The following is a 25,670-nucleotide window of genomic DNA, read 5'->3' as shown; positions in this document are numbered from 1 at the left end:
AGTGGAAAGATTTGTAAATAACTTATATTGTGCTGTGTGCTAAGGTTATCACAGAAGAAGATTTATGTGCTATGGGATTCCAATGGGATGGAGATCCTTGCAATTTAGGAACTTCATCTTACTCATCTTTGCCCAAGACAGAATAGTATGCAACTAAAACTGCTATAATTAAACTATGTCTAGGGAAGGCAAGAGAATGTTTCATAGAAGAGGAACCTAGAAATCTGAGTGTACTACCACTAACCTACTAGATAGAAATGGTTTGATGACTTAAAAAAAAACAGGATAGTCTATTCACACAGTGTTAGGAGAGATAACTTTATATACTTTAAAATCCCCTACCAGAGTGGCTTATTAAAGTTAAAAAGACAAATGATGTCATAAAATGTTGGGAAGGATACAGAACAACAGGAAACTTTAGGCACAGTAAAACTGATTAAATTGGCCAACTGTTTTGGAAAAAACTCTTTGGTGATCTACAAAAAGCTACCAAGGCTAGAACCAGGTATAAACTAGGAGAAAGAAATTCCACTCTGAGATACACATCCAACAGAAATGTATACATATGTAAAAAAAATGTACAAAAATGTTCATAGCAGCACTACTGATAATAATCCAAAGGAAGAAGAATCCAATGCCCAGTACCAACAGAATGAAGACGTAAACTTGCTCCAATGGAGCAAGAGGAATGAACAAGAACATGGATGAATTTTATAAACATAACAAAGAGTGAAAAAATCCCAGATTTTTTTAAAGAGTACAATTGTATGATTTCAACAATGTATGATTTTATGATATAAAGTTAGCATACTCTGGGCAGGCAATGTCAGCATGGGACTGGCTGAGGAGTTACGGGAAGAGGAATTCTGAACCACAATAATACATAATTACCTTATCTGGGTGGTGTTTACTTTATTAAAATTCCCCATCTTCCACATATAATGTGTACTTTTCTATATGCATATTAAACTTTAAAACTTTACATTAGAATTCTAAGATTAGGAGAATAAATCTGGAAATGGACAAAGCACCCGCCATTGTATAAACAAGAAAATTGTTTGCTGGTCTGGGGTTCTGTTGCTATGGTGCTGGTTTGGTAGTGATGGTAGTTGTTTAAATCCACTCTAGCTCAGGGATATAAAAATGTCATCTTGACTTCAAATACAACGAAAATGTGTTCTATCTATACTAACCCAGTCCAATTTTAATTTCATCTGAATTTTGGTCAGAAAATTCACCATGATTATCAAAGATATGTTCAGTGGCAGTACCTTTAAGCTGCTTTTGTTCAGAAGATAATAAAACATTCATAAGATATTTGATTTTTTTTTTTTTTTTTGCTTTTTAGGGTCTCAGTTGTTACATATGGAAGTTCCCAGGCTAACGGTCAAGTTGGAGCTATAGCTGCCAACCACAGCCATAGCAATGCAGGATCCAAGCTGCATCTGCAACCTACACCACAGCTCGTGGCAATGCCAGAGCCTTAACCCACTGAGCAAGGCCAGGGATCAAACACAAAACCTCATGGTTCCTAGTCAGATTCATTTCCGCTGTACCACAACGGGAACTCCCAAGATAAGTGACATGTTTTGATTTTTATTATGGATGCAAAATATTCATTAACCCAACATTACTAAGTCTGTTGACATTTTGTGTCTAGTTATTCCTTATGTCCAATCTTTTTTTGTAACAACTATTTAGTGGATATGAAAATAGATGCCTGGAGTTCCCGTCCTGGCTCAGTGGTTAACAAATCTGACTAGGAACCATGAGGTTGCAGGTTCTATCCCTGGCTTTGTTCAGTGGGTTGAAGATCTGGCGTTGCCGTGAGCTGTGGTGTAGGTCGCAGACGTGGCTCAGATCCTGCGTTGCTGTGGCTCTGGCTAGGCCGGCAGCTACAGCTCCGATTAGACCCCTAGCCTGGGAAACTCCATATGCTGTGGGAGCGGCCCAAGAAATGGCAAAAAGACAAAAAGAAAAAGAAAATAGATGCCTAATAAGCTATTACAGCTCTTGCTCTTCCATCACTAAAAGAAAAACAACCTTTTTCCAGCAACCTACAGAAAGAAAATATCAAAACCACTCTGGTCAAATAGTCCCTTGCAACTCATCATAGATAGGATGGTAACCTGGGTTACCAAAGCTACTCACGATTAGATCAAATCACTCTTCCTCCTAAGTGTAAAATTCTTGACTTCCATACAGAAAGATGCAAGATGCCGAGTATTTGTGATAGATTTTTGTCAAAAAAGTTCATAATGATTTGTTTTGTCTATAGCATAAACGAGTATTACTTCTCTGTACAAGGAAAAGTATCATTCTCATTTTTACATTCTGAAACAGATTTAGAATCAAATATTTTTTTATGATTGCAGAAATGAGGAAATGGATTCTTTAGCATAATTCTTGATTTTCTCAATAAACTCATTCATGTGATAGATTTGATGCTTTCTAACATCTGGTCTCAACCTAACTTTCAAACATAATAAACAATAAATTTACTGTAACCAGGAAATTACCTTATACTTTATAATTAATTTACTAATTTATAATTTCATTTATTTTTCAGCCTTGAAAAGAACTTTTTTTTTTTTGTCTTTTCTAGGGCCACACCTGCGGCATATGCAGGTTCCCAGGCTAGGGGTCTAATCAGAGCTACACCCACTGGCCTACGCCAGAGCCACAGCAACGTGGGATCTGAGCTGCGTCTGCAACCTACACCATGGCTCACGGCAATGCCAGATCCTTAACCCACTGAGAGAGGCCAGGGATCGAACCCGCAACCTCATGGTGCCTAATCAGATTCGTTAACCACTGAGCCACGACAGGAACTCCTGAAAAGAAACTTTATTGGAGGAAAGGAATGGGAAGAGAAACTGCAAATATAATCCATAAAAATATATCAAAATTCTATTTAAAAATTTCCCATTTAATAGCCATCGAACATAGAAAAATAGATTCTGGTTTGAAACAATATTGGCTCTTTTTAATGCACAACTGTTCTTTAGGATATTTGCTGTGAAAGTTCAATGATACTTGGTAGGTTCATAAAACACACAAGATAGCAAGATGCCTCTGATCTACCAAGCTCAGATGCAACAAAATTAGGAAATTATATACCCTAAAATTAGAGAGTCCTGCCACAGACCTTCTGTTTAGCATTATAAGCCCAGTCTGGTCCTATAAATAAAGCCTATAATAAAACAAAATTCCTCATAAACCTCTCTACATAGGTCAGTTACATTAACAAGCAATGAGTGAAGCCCTGCTAGGTATGAATAAATCAAGGCCAAAAATATACAATTTCTAATAACACTTTTAATCCTCATAAGAAAAACTATATACATATTATTGTTCATAAGTAGATACCCCTCAAATTTCTACTATCAAGAGAAACTACTGATGACTACAGGTTAACGAGTGAAAAACAAAGCTACAGAGAAAAACAATTATTGTTTCCTACCAATATCAACATTCAGAATAAGGAAAATAGGAAGATGAATCACCAGCAGTCTATTAATGAAAAATAAATACTAAATATTAATTTTATAAAACTTCATTTACTTTGCCTTTAAGTCACAGTTTCTCCACCAGAAGAATCTGATTCTATAAAACTGTAAGAGTCCGAGATCCTATCCTATTTGCAAGCTAACAAGTTAGCCTGTCTCAGTTGTAGGGATGTTGGCGGAAGATACAGGATCTGTAGGTCAAAGAGTCAGAGCCAAAGGACTTTGTTACTCACAGGAAGCAGTGGTCAGAGTATCAGCATTTTCTTGCACCCTGAGCTCTGATTCCCATAGGAAAATGCAAAGAGAACTAAGTGACACGTATACACACAATGACTTCTGCAACTGGAGAAGAACCTAGGACTCAGGGAGCCCAAATACCGTATAATGGTTAGTAAGTATACCTGTCCCTGGATCTGCAGAGAAATACCAATCTTTACATTACAAAGTTGTAAGCAAGCACGCTCTCTGCTCCAGAAGGAGAAACTGCCTCTCCACCAACCAAGATAGAAACGCCCCACAGAGAAGGGAACAAATGGGTAGAGGGATGAAGAACCAGGACCTTTTTGATTCCAGGGGCACCTTATTAAATACTTTATGAAAACAATGTTTTTTATGAATACAAAATAAGAATTTCTGAGAATGGGAATAAAGGGCTTCAAAACTTTTAATTAAATCAAACTGATCAGTTTGACCAGAACTAAGAAATGGAGAAAATGTGAAATCTACTTCAAAACAAAACAAAACAGGGCCCTGAATAAGAGAACTTTTAAAATGATGGTTTAGAAACACAATTGCTGCAAATTTTAGTGATTGGTTTAATATTCCAAATTATTCAAAAAACAATGGTCTTAGCAAATGGCATGAGTGAATTTTCCTTAATTGGCAAAACAGACAAAAACAATAAAATGAAACCAAAAACAAATTACTTGTGAAGATGGGACAAGTAAAAATAAGAAGCCAAAATCTTGATACAAACAGGTTAAACTTTAGAAGACAAGGGTAGAATTTTATCTTATCATTAAGGAGTTTAGAAACTTCAAAATAGAAAGAGGTATTTTCAGACTCTACGTCCTAGGGTGGCTGGTGGTAACCCACCAGCAGTCTTGGCAGAAAGTCAGACACATTAATTTACCTACTCAGTGCACAGAAAAACCCCATGTACCTACTATTCAGTGCACACCAAAAACGCAACACATCTACTCAGTGCAACACGGGGGAACCTACCCTAGCTATAAAGGAGACTTGCAGAATGTTAAAAAAAAAAAAAAAAAAAGAGAGAGAGAGAGAGAATAAGTGAAGTTATAAATGCCTTGTTGTTACCACATCTGATGAAAACTTTTCCATCTGTATCAACTTGATCTTTCAGTACCATCATCTGCTTCATCTCCCTCTTTGTTTAAATGCTACTTCCTTTGGCATCTATAATAAGACACTCCCCAGGTTTTATGTCTACTTCCCTGGTAATGCCTCCATTTCCTTATATATCCTCTGTGCATCCATCATTCATAAGAATTCTTTAAGAATCTGTCCTCTTCATTCTCCCTGCACATTCTGCATGATCTCCCTCATCAGTTAGTCTGGCAGTTTCACAAATTCAGATATCTGAACACCAAGAAGATAATACATATGAATGAAGACGTCCAGGTAAGGACTGCAAGGAACTGGGGGGAGGAGGGCCCCTCTACACTGGGCAGCTGTCATCCAAGTCCAGCCGATTGCTTCCCTGTCAGAGTTCAGATCCTATTTTGTCATCACTCCCAATTTCTCAATGAAATTCAATACAACATTTTTCATAAGGGCAATAATTTTTTAAAGTAACCAATTAAATTTTAAATGTAAACACTGCCTGAGGCCAAGGAAAACATTCTACAGGCTGTCAATCTGCAAACTCATAAATGTTCTGTCTATCCTAAAATCTCTGTCTCTATTTCTATATTCTTTCCCTCAAGGTTGTATATCTCGCCTACTAATAGATATCACCACATGGATTTAACTAGACTCACAAAACTGAACATATGCCAAACTGAATTTATGTGGTTTCCCAATCTCTTCTTCCTATTTTACCTGTCTCAGTAAATAGTATCTAGTTTTCAAATGAGAAATTGAGACATCACATTTGACTCATTTCTTGTACCTCATATATCTTAATAATCAAGTACAGTTAATTTTATTTTCATATCATTCTAAAGTTCATGCACTTCTTTTATTATTATTATATTATCATTATCATCAATAACATCATCATCACCTAGTTTTTCACAACAGCTTCCTATCTATCTCTCTCCTATTTCATCAGTTTCTCAAGTGTGAAATGGAATGCAGGCATGAGAGGGGAGGGCAGTCATAGACCCCAGAGGGTATACAAGATGATTAAGATGAGAAGGAAATACTGAAATTCTACTTGCATTTTCATGTAATTTAAAAAATTTGTATTATGTACCCTTTATCTTGTATATGAGAATATACAATATTTATATAGTAATACATATTTTTATACATATGTATGTACGTAGATGATATAAATAAATAAATTGATAATTATATGCTCAAAAAGTAGCTAGTAATAAGGTAGTAATAAGGAATACAATCGAATGGGTGTGTAAACCACCACTCAAATTCATTATCCACACTTTAGCAAGAGTGGCCCACCTAAAATCCAGGTGTGGCCACTTTCTACTTAAAAGCCATCTATGGGCTCCCACTGTTCTCAGGGCTCCAAAGAACAGAGTTTTAAAAGTGCAGCTCTGCACGTGGAAAAGCAAACTCCAAATGGGCATAAATGGGCAGAGCTTTCAAAACATAGTCCAAGAGAGAGAATAACAACTTTAAGTATTTTTGTCCTTGAGGCAGGTGAATTCCTGTAGTGGATCATAACCCACCACCCCACACTTGGATTCCATGTTCACCAAAGAATGTTCTGGATACAATATGGCTCCACATATAATTTATCTACATCCTCATCTGCCTGTCAGTAGCATTAATTTTTGTAAATTAGTAAACCAACTACAATGGAAAAAATAAAAATCATTAAATTTTGAAAAAAATAAAAGGAATACTACAAAAATGTTGTAAGTTAATAAAACCACTATTCTAGATTAGAGATCAGTTTGAAAACTTAGTAAAATTGTGCCCATTTTTTAAATACACCATGATTCTAAGAAAATCAGGTTTCAAGGTTGAGAACCAGAACCTAATCCATGGTGATTTCACTGAGGTAAATATCACTTGCTGAGGAGTTCACAGTGACGAAAAGAAGGAAAAAGAAAACAAGAACAACAAAAATCCTTCTTTGGAAAGAGAGTAGACAGCACAAGAACACTGTCCCACACACAGCACTCTCCCCTGCCCAGTCTGTTGTTCTTATTAACACACGTGTAACCCATGCAAAACACCAGCTCCTCCATGGGGACCGAGCGCTCTTCTCACAGCTCTAGTAAATAATTCACTTACTATTTGTGACATTCCTTAAGCACATCTGTAATGGGACAGACCTGATTTTAAATATTTATCGTCTTTGTATATATTGTCTTCCTGAAACTGAATACATAATGCTTAAAAGTATAAAATTATAATTCTACATCTTATTTGCTTTTTCTACTCAGAACCTTGCTACAATGTATTGAATAAAACAGTCCTGTCATTTTATTTTCCTTTTTAATACTAAAGATACTTTGCTTTTCTCTAACAGCCAATAATAGGAATTGACTAAATGACAGAAACATTAAATAGCAATTTTTTTGAGTTCTAGTTCAGGTCTTTTTTTTTTTTCTTTCTTCCTCTCTAGAGCTCCAGCTGTACATTTTCCTTATAAAAGTCCTTCATTTCTATCATGGGTCCCCTCTTTTAATTAAATATGACTAAATTGCCTTTGATTAAAGAGAAAACTAATTTAGTTAATATGCTAAAATAAAATGTTTCTTACTCACTGAAAAAGTAAAGAAACCACTGTCCTTTGTTTTTTATTAAAAGTGAAAAGAAAACACAGGAAACCAATAAAGGTCCCTACCACTTCCCCAGGAAATCAAAGATAGATATAATGAACTGAATTCTAAATAGATTTCTTTTTTTCCATGGTCAGAAGGATTATTTCTTATATTCTACCCCACTTTTACATAGACATATACTCAATTTTAGAAAACTTTTATTAACTTTTTCTGGATTTGCTTTCAGATTTCCAGGGACCATGGAACCTCTATCATGTGAAGTTGAATATTAATTATTCATTTGTAGAATTAAAAATAAACATATTCATGGGGCTTTGTGCAAGATTAATGGTTCAAATTGGTTAATTATTCCACAATATAGAGCACTTACTATGTGCCAGACACTGACTGTCCCACCTGCCTTACAGGTAGATTTAGCTCTTTTAACTTTCATAGCAACCCTACATAGTAGGTATTATTGTCAATATCATCTACATTTTATAGATGCATGGAAAAACTAAGGAGCTTGCCTGAAGGCACCAAGCTAATAAATGCTGAACTTGAACATAGATGAGCTGCCTGAGGGTCTGCACTAGGCATGCTGCCTCCCCATCAGGTGAGCAAGCAAATTCTGTCCTCCCACCCACCTCCCACATGCACTTGTTCACATAGGCCCCTATTCCTAGAGTCATTTGCAAGAAATAAACAACAGTGCCTGAAAATCTCCAAATCAGACATTGGGCTGATCTGCCTTGGGAAACACAGACTGATTCCATAAGCCTGATTTCCTGGGGCCTACCATAATAGGAAAGGTAACTAGATGAACAACTTAACAAACAAATGAAAAAATAATAAATACAGAGGATGGCCTAGAGTTTATGGGAGGTTAAGAACCAAAGGATCTAGTATAATAACAAGGGACAGAATCATGAGCAAGATGAACTTTGAGAAATTAGTGAGAACTTTCATGCCAGAGATAAAAATCTCCAAATGAAAGAACAATGTGGTGAAGAGATAGAAGCTTGCAATGGTTGAAGTGTCAGGAAAGAGTCAAATAATCCCATCTGACCGAAGAACAGAACATGAGTAAAGGCAGAGAGGATGAAAATGGTGGGAAAATATACCAGGAACTCAACCAATAATTACTAAGTGTCTCTTATGTATACAGTACCCAAAGAACTCATTCAAAAGCCATCTAAAGAACACTGTTTATACTGAAAATGGAGCTAGTCTATGTGAAAGCCCTGGACACAGAGTTTGTCATATAATAACTAATAAATGTACCTGTTTTTACTTATTTTTGGATAAAAAGTCAATAAGGAGCTTCATATTTCAGCAGGAAAGACCCACATAATAAATATAATAATATAAACACATCCAAAATACAACAGAAACAAAACAAGGGATAATTAAAGTTGAACATGTGCATTAGTAAGCACAACCCAGAAAAGGGGACTTCCTGAACCAGACTTGAAGAAGGTGTGAAAATTCTGGAATTGTAGAAAAGAAAGAAGAAGGAAGGGGAGCATTCCAGGGAAAACTGTAGGAACTGATGGAAAAAAAATAAATTTGTACATAAAAAAGTTACTGAAAATTTTGAGCAGACAATAGATATCCATACACCTATCACCCACCCATTCATCCATTCATCCAACTAGTCATCTAGTCTGCTACTACTTATTAGTGTTTATACATTCCAAGAAACGTGCCAGGCTCAGAAAAGTAAAAAATAAAGGAAGCTTTCTGGTCTATAAGGAAATGCAAACATGTTAGCAATTTGCTACAGTCTAGTGAGTTCAGGCACCTGGAAGAACAGAACAAGCATGTGCACCTTAGACTAAGGTCATCAAGGAAAGCTTCCAAAGTGATAACACTGGTAAAATGTGGGTAACTGGTTTCCCAAGTGGTGGGTGCAGTTTAGGGAAACAGACGCACTGAGGCGGGGGGGGGGGGGAACAAAGCATCCTAGGAAATAAGTACAGAGTTGAGTAGGTTGTTTCTTTGAGGATGAATTGAATATAGAGATGAGGCTAGAGAAAATAATTCCTAAAGTGTGTCATGTAGTGGGATTTTAGACTTTAAGCCAGAATCAGTAGTGATTCAGTGAAGTTTCTCAGGCAAAAAAAAAAAAATCAATAGCTCTGCTTCTTGGAGCTCACTCATCTCACTAAGAAAAACAATGGGACAGGTTGTTAATGATGTTAGGGAGACCACACAGGAAGCTGTTGCAATAGTCCAAGGGAAGAATTTGAACTTGAATGTGAAATTAAAGAATGGAACTTAAAGTAAAGGAAGGATGGGGAGAAGAGGCATACTAGGATTCAGGAGTTAGAATCCATGGTTCTGCTGAGTAATAATTTGGTTAGAAACAAATCTAAATCTCAATGTCAAGAAGTGCTTAGCATGAGTAGTCTAGAAACAGCTACCTGACTTGCTTATTAAAAAAATAACTGTCACCCAGAGTCTAAGCACATTCATGGGACTTTTGTTTTAACATCTAGTAAAACATTTTTTGAGCCTCATGCTTAGAGTTTCCAGATTATAAACTACTAATCCAGAGGGTGAAGGTTCAGTTTGGTATTGGTCTCATTGGGCAGAATTTACTTAGACACATTTATTCAATAATGCCACTCCTCTTTTCCTCCATATTTCTACTATCTCCTGGTCAACAGACTAAGAAAGCAAAAGCAGAAATCAACTATTAAAGCGTTCAGTAACTCTGCATAAAAACCTAACAACTGCAGTAATTCCCAACCAGTTTACCCTGATAACATGACGCATTACTGATCCCCTGGAGACTGCAGCCAGGCAGAACCTCTTGGCAGTTGGGCTTGGTTCTTGAGCAGAGATTTGGCTATGTAATGACTTCAAAAAGGTTGAGAGGCACAGAAATGAGGCATTAGGCACATTACACCTAAAGATTTTTGTCTGCTGCCTGTTTTTTTTAGGCCTTAATCCTAAAATTGCCTTTAGGAGTTTGAACAATAACTTTTTCCAAATTTTAACTCAATCCTCATATTTTATTCTTGCTTACAGTTCCTTTTGGATAAAAAGTCACAATAATTGTCCTTAAGTTAAAAGAGGTTCTATAAAAATCATAATCTGTTTGGCTGTTTTCAGAACTAACCTCTCAATGCTTTGGTTTTTAGAAATAACACTGCTTTCAAGTTTAAAGGCACTGGTTAGGTCAAACCAAAGCATTCTCCATGGCCTCAATATCTAGTGAGATAAATAACAGGAATACTTCTGTATGAGAACTAAGTTGTGCAAAAATGCAAACTAGTATTAGAGTGTAGGGAAAATGAAAGGATTCGACCTTATAAGAGGATGCATCATTCATTCACCCATTTAATCAATAAAATATTGTGGAACTATAAGGTGAAAACCCACAGAGACTATAAACATGGTTTCTCCAATGATCTAATAAAAGAACCACTCACTTTGATGACTACAGAAATATGTCTAAGTTCCAGGAGGAGCTTTAAATTTGGCTCTCATTCCCAAAATAAAAATCTTAAAAGACAAATTAAGAAGCTTTCTCAAGCAAGCGAAGACAGGAGACAAAGGTACAAGGGTTTGGGAGGTAGGGAGAGTATTTAATTGGCATTTCAAGAATCCCACATTCGATTCAGTAGTGACTTCACACATGTAGCAACCGGACAGAACTTTTAGCCCCTTGATGTCTGTGGTTATAAATAGAGGGAAGTAAAGATGTCTTAAATACATCATTCTCTGTGGCTTGAGGTGCCAGCAAAACAAACTTCTCTCTTAAAAAAAAAAAATGTGTGAGCAATCTTTCCATTTTTACTGACCTTTTAACAAGCAAACAATTTGATAACTGACCTGCATTTTCAGTTTTCAAAAACAAATACCACAAGCAATTTGTCTGATAGGTTTTCCTAAAATTTTAAAATGGTTTATTTTGAAGGTTACTAGCTGTTTGCATTGCTCAGAGTACTAATATATGAAATATCAGGAAATCCTCAGTTCTTACTCCCAGAACTCTGTAGTCCCTTTCTGCTTTCTACTCTTCACATATATTTAAGTAGTATGCTCTTGGCTGTTAGTCTAATTCAGATGAGGATGAAACTTTTCTTTTTTTTAAGTACTCATTCGAGAATGGATACAGGAGCATTACAAATAGCTAGATCTCTGGAACATAGAAGGTCCCTGTTAATGGCAATAATAGTATTTCCTCCTTTAGTGCCTAAAATAATTCAGAATACATTTTCTTTAAAAAGGAGGAAAAGGTTTCAATATTTTTGAAATAAAAAATTATGTATCCAATAAAATGTGCACTGTTCTATGTAAGTATATCCTAACCATGTAGTAGCTATAGATAAACACAGCACTTCATTAAAAAAGGGGGGGGGGAGCTAACATTACAATTAATTCATCAGCATCTGAAGACAAAGACCATCGAAAGTGTATGCCAACACTGCATGTCTTATTTCATCAGCTAATGCATAAATACAGAATTTAACTACAGGATGACAACAATGATCTGTGTATATGATCATTCTTTTTCCTTAATACTTAGCCAGGGTTCTGCCTACAGTCAAGGACATTCTGAGGGAGCTCTTATATAAAAAAGGGGACCCTTAGAAGGTTACTGAAGAAACCATTTGCCTCGTGATGTTCAATTCTTGGTCATCTTACTGAGAGAGTTCTGATCAAAGTTTTTCAAATCTTATTTAAGTTGTGTAGGTTTCAGATATTTAATGTCTATTATTTACCAAGCTCACCTGGAGAAGAGGAGGTACCTGAAGGAAAACATCTTTAACTATTTTCTGAGATCATTCAACTTTGTGATACCATTATCCCCATTTTTATGTCTTGTTCACACATGTATACCTTCTGTGCAGTTACACAAAGAAAACCTGAACCCCAATGCTAAGGCCTTTTCCCACTTCAATTTCAGATCTTAGTCAAGCTTACTTACATTCTACCTCCTCTCAGAAGCAGTCTCCAATGCCTGCAATCCTGAGCAACTGTTTCCTTCTCTGAAGTGTCAGAATAATCTATTTATGGCTTTTTTTATATTATGTTAAATTTAAATTAAATTTATGCCTTGAATTTATTTATGCCTTTTATTTTGTATATGTGTTTTATGTGTGCACTAAGTTAGAAAAACTTACTACCTTCTCATATATACTCTACCATACATACCTCTTTGAGCAAACTATTTAACTCACTGAGTGCTCATCAAATAAATAAATGTCATATAACTAATATTTACTTGGTAATAACAAAATTGTGCAGTTATTGCGGTCTACTTTTGGTGGCTAAACAGAAAAAGTAGCAAGCAAAACACTTATTAAAAACCCCTAAAGTGTGGGAGTTCCCTGGTGACTCAGCAGGTTAAGGATCCGTGCTGTAATTGCTGTGGCTTGGGTTACAGCTGTGGCGCCAGTTAGATCCTGGTCCAGGAACTTCCCCATGCCATGGGAGCGGAAGCGGGGGGGAGAAGAAAAGATAAACAACATTGAAGTCTAATTCTCAAAATACTCAGGTAAAATCTAACCATATGGGACTGAAGGTAGGTCTAAGTCATTCTTCAAAGATCCAAATGGTAAAATGATTTGTACTTACTTGTCTCCAAAAAACTTTCTCCAGAATTCAGCAGCATCTGCTTTCGTGATACGAAAGTTATCTCCCTGGAATTGCCCATTGGGAAAGATCGCTTTGATTTCTGCCAGCATGTGGCTGAAGATAAGGGATAGTTTTGTGAGATTTCGTCTGTAGACACAAGGGGAGAGAGAAAAAGGAAAAAATAAATATATAGGCATTTAAGTTTTAATGGAGATATATATATACACACACACACACACACACATATATATATATATACATATATATATATATATAGTGAAAAATGAACTTATGTACAGGATCAACCTAGGTCAACTCAATAAAGCCCTTAAAGACAATGTTCATAAAAATATTAAATCCCTAAGAGGGTTTCTATTAGTCATCCATGTATTCATTTAAAATAAACATAAACAAGATAAATTACATGGGTTTTAATGCGAGAGATGGACACTTTAAAAACTCAAAATATAAATGCTAAACAACAGAGCAACTATTTCTACATGAGAGAATAAGGAAAGGTGTCATCAGAGGAGAATCTAGGAAGATAAAAACAGGTGTTTGACAGACTAATTGAGAGGAGGGGATGGAAGGGAGGGAAGAAGGGATTTCAGACAGCAGGTATAGCATGTAGAGAAGCACAGAGGTATGTAAGAGAAATATTTGGATATTATCTGAGGTTAAAATGGCTAGAGAAGAGCAGAAGGTGAGTGGAGGAAATGGCATTAGACAAGAAGAAAAAGTCTGGGATATGAGAAAGAGGCAACTGAAAAAATAAATGCAATTTTTTGTCAAATACACTTGCCATTTCTATCACAATCGAGATAGAAATGGCAAGTGTATGATACATCACTTGATAGATAAGATGATAGGTCTGATAGGTGCATATTTTAGAAGCTCCCTGCTAATTCTAACATAGTCCCTAAAAAGCTTCTGTAATAAGGAATGGGGAACCAAATTGGATTTAAAACAACATTAAGGAAATGATCGAATCTGTTTTAGAAAGAAAAAGTGATAGTAATATGAAAAAATGATTTGGAATGAGGGAAATATAGGTGTTGTCTCTATTCTATTTTCCATGTTAAGTTCTGGGGATTCTGACAAGACTTAAAGCATGCTTCAAAACATAACTGATATTTTAAAATAATAGTTATCATCTGCGTTCCTTCTTAGCTTTTCATAAGTTTACAACATTATGTTAAACAGCCCCACACTATTAGTGCTACATAGTAAGGAAGCAATTAAAAGATAAAATTCCACAGAACTTTTCCATTTTGAGCTCATCTTGCCTCTTTATATTCCTGCTTACTCAGAAGCACCAGAACAAAACAGGTACATATATATCTTTTCATTTTGAAGCTTCAGGTGCTTTCGTGTATGTGTTGAGGGGTCAGGGATGGGGGTGGTGAGGAGGCAATTTCCCTACCACTCAAAGTAAATAGAGAGGAAAAATAAGGAAAGCCATCGATTCTGCAATGAATACAACATCATACAATGTTTCAGCAGGACTCTGACATTGAAAGTTGTGGGTTTTGCCTCATTTTTACTCATGTACCTATGTTTAATGATGCTCAAATAACAAGCAAAAAAAAAAAAAATGTTAGGTACCAAAGAGATCATGTATTATGCACCTCTCAGTAAAGTTAATGAAAAGGAAACATGTAACTTCCTACATAAAATGAATACAGAATAAATGAAGGTACTTGTAATATAAAGTGGAAAAAGTAGAAATGAAGAGAAAGCAATAAAGTATAAAGTCATCTACATCTCAAAAAATTCATCTCTCTTAGATAACCAAAGTCTCAATTTCCCTAATCTTTTTTCGTCTACAAGATTTCTGAAAAAGAGGGGACAGAACTTAGGCCTTATTTCAGTGCTTGACTGACAACAACAAACAATCTGCAAAATCAGTATGGTTATGCAAAACGTTTCATCATTTTCTTACATTCAGCCACACTTCCTCACAACTCAGCCTAATTCAAAGGTAAACCTTCTTTCATTAGCTGAATCTTTGATCTTCTCATTTATGTCAACACATCCTCATTCAGATGACGGTAGATACAAGAAATTCAGTCTTAGGAAATGAAAAGTGAACTGATGAACTATATCAAAGGAAAGAATTGTGGCCAATACAAACTGCAACTGACTTTCGAAATTTGAGTTTAAGGAAAAACATAAAGTCACTTCAGAAAATCTGCAACAAATTTATTTCTGTAATTGGGCAAAAGAGTTAATTTTCCATCAAACTTCATGATACATACAGAAGAAAAAAGAAAAATCAAGATGGCTGTGATTAGGGTAAACCAACTGTTTCTTATTTTCTGAATTGGTTGCTCTCCACCCCCTTGTTTCTTTGTTCTTTAATCATATCCAAATGTTTTTCATTTTTATTTGTTAGATTTAAAGCCTGAAGCACAATACCAGTGATTACCCATCTTGGATATTTGATTGACTGGCTATGTAGGCACTAGACTTTAAAAAGGAAAGAGTAACACTTTATAATTTACAGTCTAGAAGTCTAGTAATCTCTACTACCTACATAACTAATCACTATTAAATTATAAATTGTGTTTACAGTCCAAGTTTATTATTCCTACAAGGAGATCACATTTTTATTTGACTTTCTGCATAAACTAAGGCAATGAAAAGATTTATTTGGCCTTCAGTCCTTAAGAAAACACCGATTCAAGTTCTTAAAAATATGTGAATGCAATGGTTTTATGTTATTTTATTTTTCACATTTACCAGAATATGTCTATTTTCTGTCTAATTTTTTAAAACATACACCATACATATGCAAATGATTATTTTGGAAATGTTATTGGAAAGATTGATTTACAGAGGTTGCAATCTACACAAAGATATGAAAAGAATTTACAGTTAACTCTCCTAACTGCTCTCCTTTAAATTTATTGTCAAAACAAATAGTTTTTGTCTTTCATATGATTGTGTGGGTTTTTTGTTTGCTACATTTTGCTTTACATTATTTTAAGCTTTAATTCCCCATTCTACTCTTAGATACCCATTTTAAAAACAACCTCCAATTCTGAAAATAAAACCCAAGAACACAATCAATCTCTAATCATCTTGACATAAGGGGAGAAAAGGCAGCAATTACATCTTCTTTGTAGATGAATTGTTTTTCCTATTGTGCTATTTTTCCATACTTGACCAGTTTTCCCTAAGCCCACTTGACTGCCCCTCATCATAAGATCAAAAATGATGGCTGCTTAATAAAGGCTTTGAAGTGTCAAAATTAAGAATATATTTATATCACTAAATGTCCCCTATCCCAAAACATTTAAGGAGATAAAATTTATTTACAAAGCAAAGACTCCATAACCTTTTGGGGGGTCTCTTTAGGGCCACACCCATGGCATATGGAGGTTCCCAGGCTAGAGGTCAAATCAGAGCTGTAGCTGCCAGCCTATGCCACAGCCACAGCCACAGCAATGCCAGATTCAAGCCACATCTGCAACCTACACCACATCTCATGGCAACGCTGGATCCTTAACCCACTGAGCAAAGCCATGGATGGAACCAGCATCCTCATGGACACTAGTCGTGTTCCTTACCACTGAGCCACAGCAGGAACTCCCGTAATCTTAAACATAATCTTAATTTACAAGAAATTTTGCAACACCTGCACTTTCAATAGAAGAGATACTTTATTCTGACTAATGACTACCACCTATCTCCCATTAACTACTACATATGAAGCCATTTTTAAAATTTGTCTTGTGTGAGATTTTGTCACTATCCTGGAAAGTGAGGTCTTAAAAGAAACAGTCCAGACAATGGATGCTTCCTGAATGGTGTCAATGGATAGCTGATTATTGCTGTAGAAGACTGGAGGCAGTGGGGGCTCCCCCTCTAAGACATTCGGACAATGTTTGCTGAATAAACCCAATAGAAAATGAAAACCAAATTTTAAAAAAGGAAAGAATTTTGAAATAAAAGTGCTTTCATACATCAGGTAACCAAACAAAGTTGCTGTTGTATGTTAATACTGTGTAAACCAGTAAAGATATTAACATATTAGAGGAGCCTTGGAGAAGAGGGAGGGAGAGAGGAGAAAAGACAAAGAAGAGGGGGAAGACCAGAAGGAAAACTATCTGCATTTTTTTTTTCAGTATAAGAAATTCATCAGCAATGCCAAGAATATCACCTAAGAAGCAAGGTGCCTCTTTTACCCTGGATTCAAGCACCTAAAACTGTCTTTCTTCAAAAAATCAATTTCTCCAAAATTCAAGTTACTTTACTGCACAGGCAGTGAGGTTGGAATGAGGGAGCTTGACTGTTTATAAGTAAGTCTTAGTAGCTTAAGTGGCTATAGCCAACATCATAAGGAAGCTAGAGGCGCATAAGATTTGATGTAGGATGACACAATCCCACCCTTAATTAATTTATCACATAACAGGGGTGAAAAAGACATGAATATATTATTATGATACAATATAGTGGGGGCAATGCACCAATTGTAGCCATCTTGAGGTGAAGAATTTGAAAAATGAATGAAAACACATTAAGATTCGATTAGTAGCCTCCACTAAATGTAGGCAACACACAAAGGATGCAATCTAATTAGATCGCAGTTAGTTCTTATCAATTCAAGAAACAGCTGTGTCATAAATCATAGAAGAAATGAAAAGCTTTAAATGCTGAATTAGTGGAAAACTTTAAATGACACTTCATATTAGTGAGTTCCAAAGTTTGTGAGAATGTACTGCTTTTGGTAGAAAAATAGGAGACCACTTTTTAATCCAAAAACTATCAATAATTCAATTCTCCCATTTAAACGCTAGCACATGTGCTTCTTAATCTTTACAAGGTGAAACAAATTTTACATAAAGAGAAAGGCAGGATATAAAGAATATAAACAATGGCACTTAAAATGGGACTCCTATCCAGTTAAAGGGCAATTTCTATTCACTCTATTTCTGATGCAGTGCCCTCAAGATGGGTTTAGAACATTACTTCACACTGTTTTTGACCTTGGTAACATTCTGATTCCTAAGAAAGTGAAGATACTAGGTTGATGTAAGCCTTTCCTTTCCTTTCCCTCTTGGGAGTAGAGACTATTAAGATGAATCCTGAGAGTCTTAAATAAAAACTGGATCTTACCTATTCCCCTGCCCAAATGCTTTAAAATTTTCAGTGTTTATAAGGGGAATACAAAGATCTTTTTTTTTTTTATTGAAGTGTAGTTGGTTTACAATATTGTAATAGTTTCTGATATACAGCAAAATGATTCTGTTACACACACACACACATATATATATTCTTTTTCATATTCTTTTCCATCATGGTTTATAATAGGCTATTAATCTAGTTCCTGTGCTATATGTTAGGACCTTGTTGTGTATCTACTTTATATAAAGTAAGTTGCATCTGCTAATCCCAAACTCCTACTTTATCCCTCCCTACCCTTGTTCCCCTTTGGTAACCATAAGTTTGTTTTCTATGTCTATGAATCTATTTCTGTTTCATAAATAAGTTCATTTATACCATATTTTAGATTCCACATATACAATATCATACATTTGTCTTTCTCTGACTTAATTTCACTTAGTATGATAATTTCTAGTTGCATCCATGTTGCTGCAAATAACATTTCATTATTTTATGGCTGAGTAGTATTCCACTGTATGTGTGCGTGTGTGTGTGTGTGTACCACATCTTCATCCATTCATCTGTCAAAGGACATCTAGGTTGCTTCCAGGTCTTAGATACTATAAATAGTGCTGTTATAAACACTGGAGGGCATGTATGTTTTTGAATTAGAGAGTTTTCTCCAGCTATATGCCTAGCAGTGAAATTGCTAGATTATATAGCAACTCTCTTTTTAGTTCTTCAATGAAATTCCATAACATTTTCCATAATGCCTGCACCAATTTATAGGGAATACAAAGCATATCTTAAAAGTCCAAATCCCATGAAGACTCAGCCTACCCAAAGTCAGAAGAGAAGTCAAGTGTGAGCAAAAAAGTCACACAAGACACAAGCAGTAGGACAATTTTTCAAGCTGTCCCATGTTACTCCACTGAACTGCTCACTTGAGAGGAATTTCAGCAAACCATGTCAGTCCAAAAGCTGCAAGAAATGATTAACCAAGGGAGGGCTTTTTCCTTTCTTAAAGGATAAATCACCCACCACTAATATGGCTAAGGGGACCATGCACAAAACTGTAGCTGGGAAAGATGAAACCTGGGCATCCTTTGCTCTCTGCAGTATACTCTCCAAAGTGTTGCCTGCAAAGGCCTATTAAGAGAAAGAGGCTATCTCACCAAATAAGGATTCTGCTCTCAGAGTAAATAAATTTGCTTTCTAAAGTAAATCGTTTTGAGTGGACAATTTACAAATGCTTTACCTAAACACAACTAAAACATGAACTAGTCCTATCATGTTCAAATGTAATATCCTCTGAAAAGTTCCTAGGAGAGATTAAAAAAATACTCTGCTTAATTTTCCAACTATCCCACATTACAGAGACTGGCCTTGAAGCTTGATAGTACATACTAGGTTCATATCCCTACTCTGTTGGTAGTCTTGAAGAAGTTACTTAAACCTCTCTCTGCATCAGTTTCCTCATTTTTAAATAAAAACTTCATTTACTCCTCATTGTGTTATTGTGAAGAGTAAATAAGGTATGGAGGTAAGAGCCTAATACATCTACTTTTAAAAACTCTCAAATAATCATTTTATTATTATTAATTCTACCTACAGCTTCTGTTTAAAAACACATATATCTTGGTAGTCTTCTTTTCCCCATAAAATACTATGGCAGCCATCTTAACTAGATTAAAATCATCATTCTCATTAAGATCATCGATTATCATAGTGGCCTTTTGTAAGACCAGAAAACAATGGGCAAGTATTTGATTAATCCAATCATTTATTCTGCAAACCCTGACTGAGTGTCTTCTAGACTGGGAGTAGGTGGGAATGATGATACACAGATGAAGATGACACCATCCTACTCTTAATGAATTGAAGGGGCTGAGGGGTTGCCAAAGGTACAGAACAATGCAGTGGGAATCCAGCTGAGATAGAACCAGAACAAAGGTGGTAATCAGTGAGGAGACCAAGGAGTTTATAATTTGGAGGGTGATGGATGCAGTTCTGACAAGAATGTGGCCCTGCCATGGGAGGGAACAGTAAAGGTGAACGAGGCAAAGAATTAGCTAACTCCAAAGATAAATGGAGTCGTTTATGTGGATTTTGACATTTCCAACAACTATGAGACCTGTTTGCATGAAGAAACTATAATAAGCCTTATTTCAATATATTCAATAAAGCTCTCCACATAATCTTTTTAAATATCAGCTATTTTAACTTTGCAGCAATGCCAAAGTAGGATTAACAACATTTTTTGATGATTTCAACAAATAGTTTTATATGGAAAATTTAGGGGAGTTCCCGTCGCGGCGCAGTGGTTAACGAATCCGACTAGGAACCATGAGGTTGCGGGTTCGATCCCTGCCCTTGCTCAGTGGGTTAACGATCCGGCGTTGCCATGAGCTGTGGTGTAGGTTGCAGACGCGGCTTGGATCCCGCGTTACTGTGGCTCTGACGTAGGCCAGTGGCTACAGCTCCGATTCAACCCCTAGCCTGGGAACCTCCATATGCCGCGGGAGCGGCCCAAGAAATAGCAACAACAACAACAACAAAAGACAAAAAAAAAAAAAAAAGAAAATTTATTAGAGAAGCTACTAAAATATGATATGATGATTTGGACTTTCATCTAGTTGAAAAGCTTTACAATATCTACTTCAATAAAGAAAACACTTTTGTGTTTGGTATTCGACTTCTTTTGATTAAACCTAATCTGTAACAAGTATCCTTTTATAAAATAAATCTTAAAAAGCAGACTAGTCTATTATTTGAGAGGGAAAAGAAAAAAAAATCTATTCCTGCATTCCTATTTAAGATAAGATATAATGAAAGTTCTATGAACTATGTGGAAAGTTGCCATTGCAATAAGATTCATATTGAAGCAACCAGAAGTACTCATAGTAGAACTTTGTTTTCTTAGTTTGATTTTCTTTGTTAGGTTCTTTTTCTAAAGAAAAAGAAACATTAGAAGTTTAAACTATACTTTTATGACCTAGGGTAATTTGATAAAAGAAGAAACTTGACCCTGAAACTTTTTTTTTTTTTACTCTAGATTCACTTTTGTTCTGTGCAATTCCCAGTCGCTCATCATAAAAAAATATAGAGAAGTAGAAATATGAATTATGTCAATTAAGTCAGTACTTATTGCTTCTTAATTACTTTGACTTGCTGCATTCCCTACTCCACTGTTTTTTTTTCTTCACATTTATACTTCAGAGATAGCTTTTGTCTTCACATATTAGAATATATTTTAAATTTTTCCTAAAATAAGATTTTCTTCAAAGGTTTTCTCCTGTCCATGGGACCAAGCTACCTTTCGCCATTTCTCACACCACTTCTCTGCACTCTCAGGGATTTAAAAGGTCTCCTGTCCTTCCTGGTCCACTCCTTAGGTTAATCCATGTCTTCCTCCTCATGGATTCAAAGCTCCTACACCTCAGTAGTTGAAGTTTAATCTGTACCAGTTTTATGTCAAAGTACTGCCTTGATCTATCATCTCCATCCCCCTTCCCGGATGTCAGCTATCAGGCTATTAAATGCCACACCACTTCCACCACTTCATGTTACCTGCCCACAGCAGGAAGTTTTCTTTGAAAAGCATCACAGTTATTTTATAGACATAACACATTTCACCTCAGATCAAAAGTCTTTGTTGGAGAAGAAAAAGTCTTATTATACCTGTAACAGCTTCTTACACATAATAGATATCCAAAAAGTCTTCATGTCAATGATCATGAAAATACTTAAAAAACCATATATAAGAATTTCCTGACTCCCAAACAGTGCTGATGAACAAACAGAGAGGAGCAATACATTAAAATAATGTATGGAAACACTACACAGTGAGGCATCAGCTTTCCAAACCTTGAAGAAAAGGAATTTTATCAAAAGCTGCCTTAAGAGAGAATTAAAAATCTGGTGTTTGACTCTAAATTAGGGAAAAAAAAAAAACAAAAAACAAAAAACTTTGCTCTGTGTGTTCTATTATCTTCTCTTCCTTATTTTTTCTGTTAGTGACAAAATATAATAATGACAAATGAAAGGAAATTAATGCTATATGTCCCATGGAAGTTTCCAGAATCTTAAGTAAACTGAACACATTTGCTCATACTTTCTAAGGAAGCATAACAGAGTTTCCCATCACATTACTGGTTCCCTGACAGATACTTCCTCCTTTTGGCTCTGGAAATTTCCTCCTTAATGCCTCTGTCCCACTTCAATCCTAGTCCCCAGGAGTGGAACAAGTGAAATATAAATGATCCTCAGAAAAAAAGAGCTAGCTCAGCTCTCTGATGTTCATGTTGTGCATTACTGACAAGAAAACTTTAATCATGACATTTATTCCATCTCTTATCTGGGGTTAAAATTATCTTTATTCAAATGATTGAGGCAAATATAAAAATAAACATAATTTGTCAAGCAATTCTCATTTATTTTTGGTATAATCTGACATGGATACCACATTAGAACATATTGTGTGTGTGTATGTGTGTGTGTGCGCGTTTGTGCGTGTGCACTCGATAAAATCAAAGTGCGAAAAAAGGCAGGATAATAAATAGTATGCCCAGTATAATCTCAGTTCTATTTAAAAGCTATCATATTACAAACAAATGGAAAACAAATATAGGATATACACAAAAAGTCACAGACAGTAGTAATCTCTGGATAGTTTATAAATTATTTTGCTATTTTTTTCTTTAAATATTCCTATTTTCAAAAATACCATTGACAAGCCATTAAACTGACTTAGGCAAATATGTAGTGTGCCTGAAGGCAAGTGACCAGATTTCCGCACCCACTGCAACATCCCATCTTCCAAGGGGTCCCACTGCCATCCACACTGCCACACCTGGCCTTTATGTCCAGAAGGCATCTGTGGTGCAGTCATCCCAAACCTCTTACTTAACTACGGATTTCCAGTTTTCTAAAACGTCCTGGCCCTTCCAGCACAGAACATTTGCCAATGTCACACAATATTATTTCACATTTTTAGGATACAAAGGAGGGGATACAAAGGTCCAAGAGTCCAGTAACTGATAAACAGGACGAGGAGTCATCCCATTTTGTTTAAGTCTCATTATCCTTAAATCTAGTTGATTACATTATCTTCCACCATTACAATAATCTCAATTTGAATTATTTTTAGGGGCAAGGAAGTCTCTGGTAGTTATTATATATAAAACAGCACATCACATACAACAGCATAAAAGAAATCTATAGTTTTATACGACCAGAGGATTTAATTACCCACATCTTTTCTTTAGCATACCAGATACATGGTACGATGTATGATAACATTTCAAGAGAAGGAGGCTAATGCAGATGCCCACCACCCCAGAGAGAAATGTTGCTTTAAAAAAAAAAAAAAAAAAGCAATGAGACAGACTATAATGAGACTTTTTTCCCCTTCGAAATGAAAAAAGAAAAAGAAAAAGAAAAACATGGCTGTAATCATTACCAGCAGTACAATTTCCCTACACCTCTATAAACTTCCTAAACTTTCTGAACATAGCAACAACAGATTTTTTTTTTTTTTAATTTTTTAAAAGGTGTAAGATTTTCTTGGAGTTCCCATCATGGCTCAGTGGTTAACAAATCCGACGGGGAACCATGAGGTTGTGGGTTCGATCCCTGGCCTTGCTCAGTGAATTAAGGGTCCGGTGTTGCCGTGAGCTGTTGTGTAGGTCAAAGACATGGCCCAGATCTGGTGTGGCTGTGGCTGTGGCATGAGCTGGCGGCTACAGCTCCAATTAGACCCCTAGCCTGGGAATGTCCATATGCCGCGGGAGCAGCCCTAGAAAAGGCAAAAAGACACACACATACACACGCACACGCACACACACACACACAGAGGAAGTATAAGATTTTCTTAAACTGGCAAAAGTTAAACTAGATGTAGCTTATTCTGTAGCTGACTGGTGGTAAGAGGACTTGGTAGACAAGTGGTTTCTAGGTTTCCCAATAACAAGGCTCATTAAAGAAATCCTGGGATAGGGTTCCCTTCGTGGCTCAGTGGTTAACAAACCTGACTAGGATCCCTGAGGATGCAGGTTAGATACCTGGCCTTGCTCAGGGGGTTGGGGATCTGGCGCTGCAGTGAGCTGTGGCGTTGGTCACAGAAGTGGCTCGGATCCTGTGTTGCTATGGCTCTGGCACAGGCCATCAGCTGTAGCTCCAATTTGACCCCTAGCCTGGGAACCTCCTTATGCCGTGGATGCGGCCCTAAAAAGCCAAAAAAAAAAAAAAAAAAAAAAAAAAAAAAAAAAAAAAAAAAAGAAAGAAAAGAAAGAAGGAAAGAATGCCTGCCTCATTACTCCATAAGAAAAGAACCAAAAGCTTCTTTTATCCAAACTTTTTTCCTCTAGAAAATGAGAAGATTGTAAGTACATAATTTGAGGTCCCATAACATACTAGGAGGCTGTCATCACTTTAATTCGGGCCAGTAGGAGGTGACCAGACAGCTCAGTCACTGAAAAGCCCATATGCTTTGGGCAAAAATTATGAATTAATTTCACAACCTACAATTAATTCAGAAGTACAAGGTATTATAAAACATTTTCAGTTTACAGACTTTCCTCAATATACCTCGGTCTGAGACTGCAGAAATCCTAAAGTCAGGATAGAAAAATCTAACAGAGAAAATCGAAATTATAGTAAGTATAAGAATTCATGGGTGTATTTGGAAGTCTTAATTGTTATTTTGTTATGATAATAGGCATCTTTGATTTTCTTTTTCCTTTTCAACAAAGAAAGAGCCTTGAAAAACAATGTCTTTCAAAACAAAACCACAAAGCAGCGGAAATAATTTTAAAAATAAAAGGCAATGTTAAAGCTCTGTTTTTCATGTTAATGATAGTAAACACTAGACTACTGAAACCATATGAAAAATGCAGGCTAGAACTGAGCATACTAGAACAGTATATGCTCAATGGGAAACTTATGGTTTAAAGTCGATTTCATTTATTTGTTCTCAGTAAGGAAATGTGCTAATATATGCAGTAAGCCTAGGACAATATTACATCTAAGAATTTTAACTTTCACCTCAACCAAGAGTTTAGAAATATCTTAATTTAGGGAGACTGTTATGTTTACCACATGACGGCTGATCAATAATATGAATCAAATCTCTTTACTGTTTTAGTCTGACTGCAAATAGAATAGCCCTCACATCAATAAAACCACCCTTAGATATTGGCTTTGGAGTAGGAAGACAGATATATCTAATCTGCCTACACCCTGGAGGTCAAACATTACAAGTGTTAAAAAACCTCCAGCTCTAGAGTCAAATTCACCTAAACTTGAGCTTAAACCACTTAGGAAGTAAATGACTTTAGGTTCTAAATTAGCCCCTCTAAGCCTTAGTTCCCTCATTTCCAAAATATGAATTAAAACAGTACTAATAAAGATTGTGGAGGATTACAGGTGGCCAAAACTTTGTCACTCTCCCCATTGCGGAATGGAGTCTATTTCTCCTCCCCTTGTATCTGGGCTGGGCTGCGCCTGGCCTGATCAATGGAAAGTGGTAGAAATTACA

General features: G+C 36.0%; 1 protein-coding gene across 10 annotated transcripts in view; it reads right to left on the bottom strand.

The window, feature by feature from the left end:
- Nucleotides 1–25,670, bottom strand: part of CBLB (Cbl proto-oncogene B) — a 219,591-nt gene that overhangs the window by 108,412 nt on the left and 85,509 nt on the right. For all 10 annotated transcript variants that reach the window (XM_021070494.1, XM_021070495.1, XM_021070490.1 and 7 more), the window contains exon 4: nucleotides 13,025–13,171. In XM_021070494.1, coding sequence (XP_020926153.1) covers nucleotides 13,025–13,171 — 147 coding nt within the window. The remainder of the gene's footprint in view (nucleotides 1–13,024; nucleotides 13,172–25,670) is intronic.

This window comes from Sus scrofa, chromosome 13 (genome assembly GCF_000003025.6).
Source record: "Sus scrofa isolate TJ Tabasco breed Duroc chromosome 13, Sscrofa11.1, whole genome shotgun sequence".
NCBI lineage: Eukaryota > Metazoa > Chordata > Mammalia > Artiodactyla > Suidae > Sus > Sus scrofa.
This window is presented reverse-complemented; position numbering and strand designations above follow the sequence as displayed.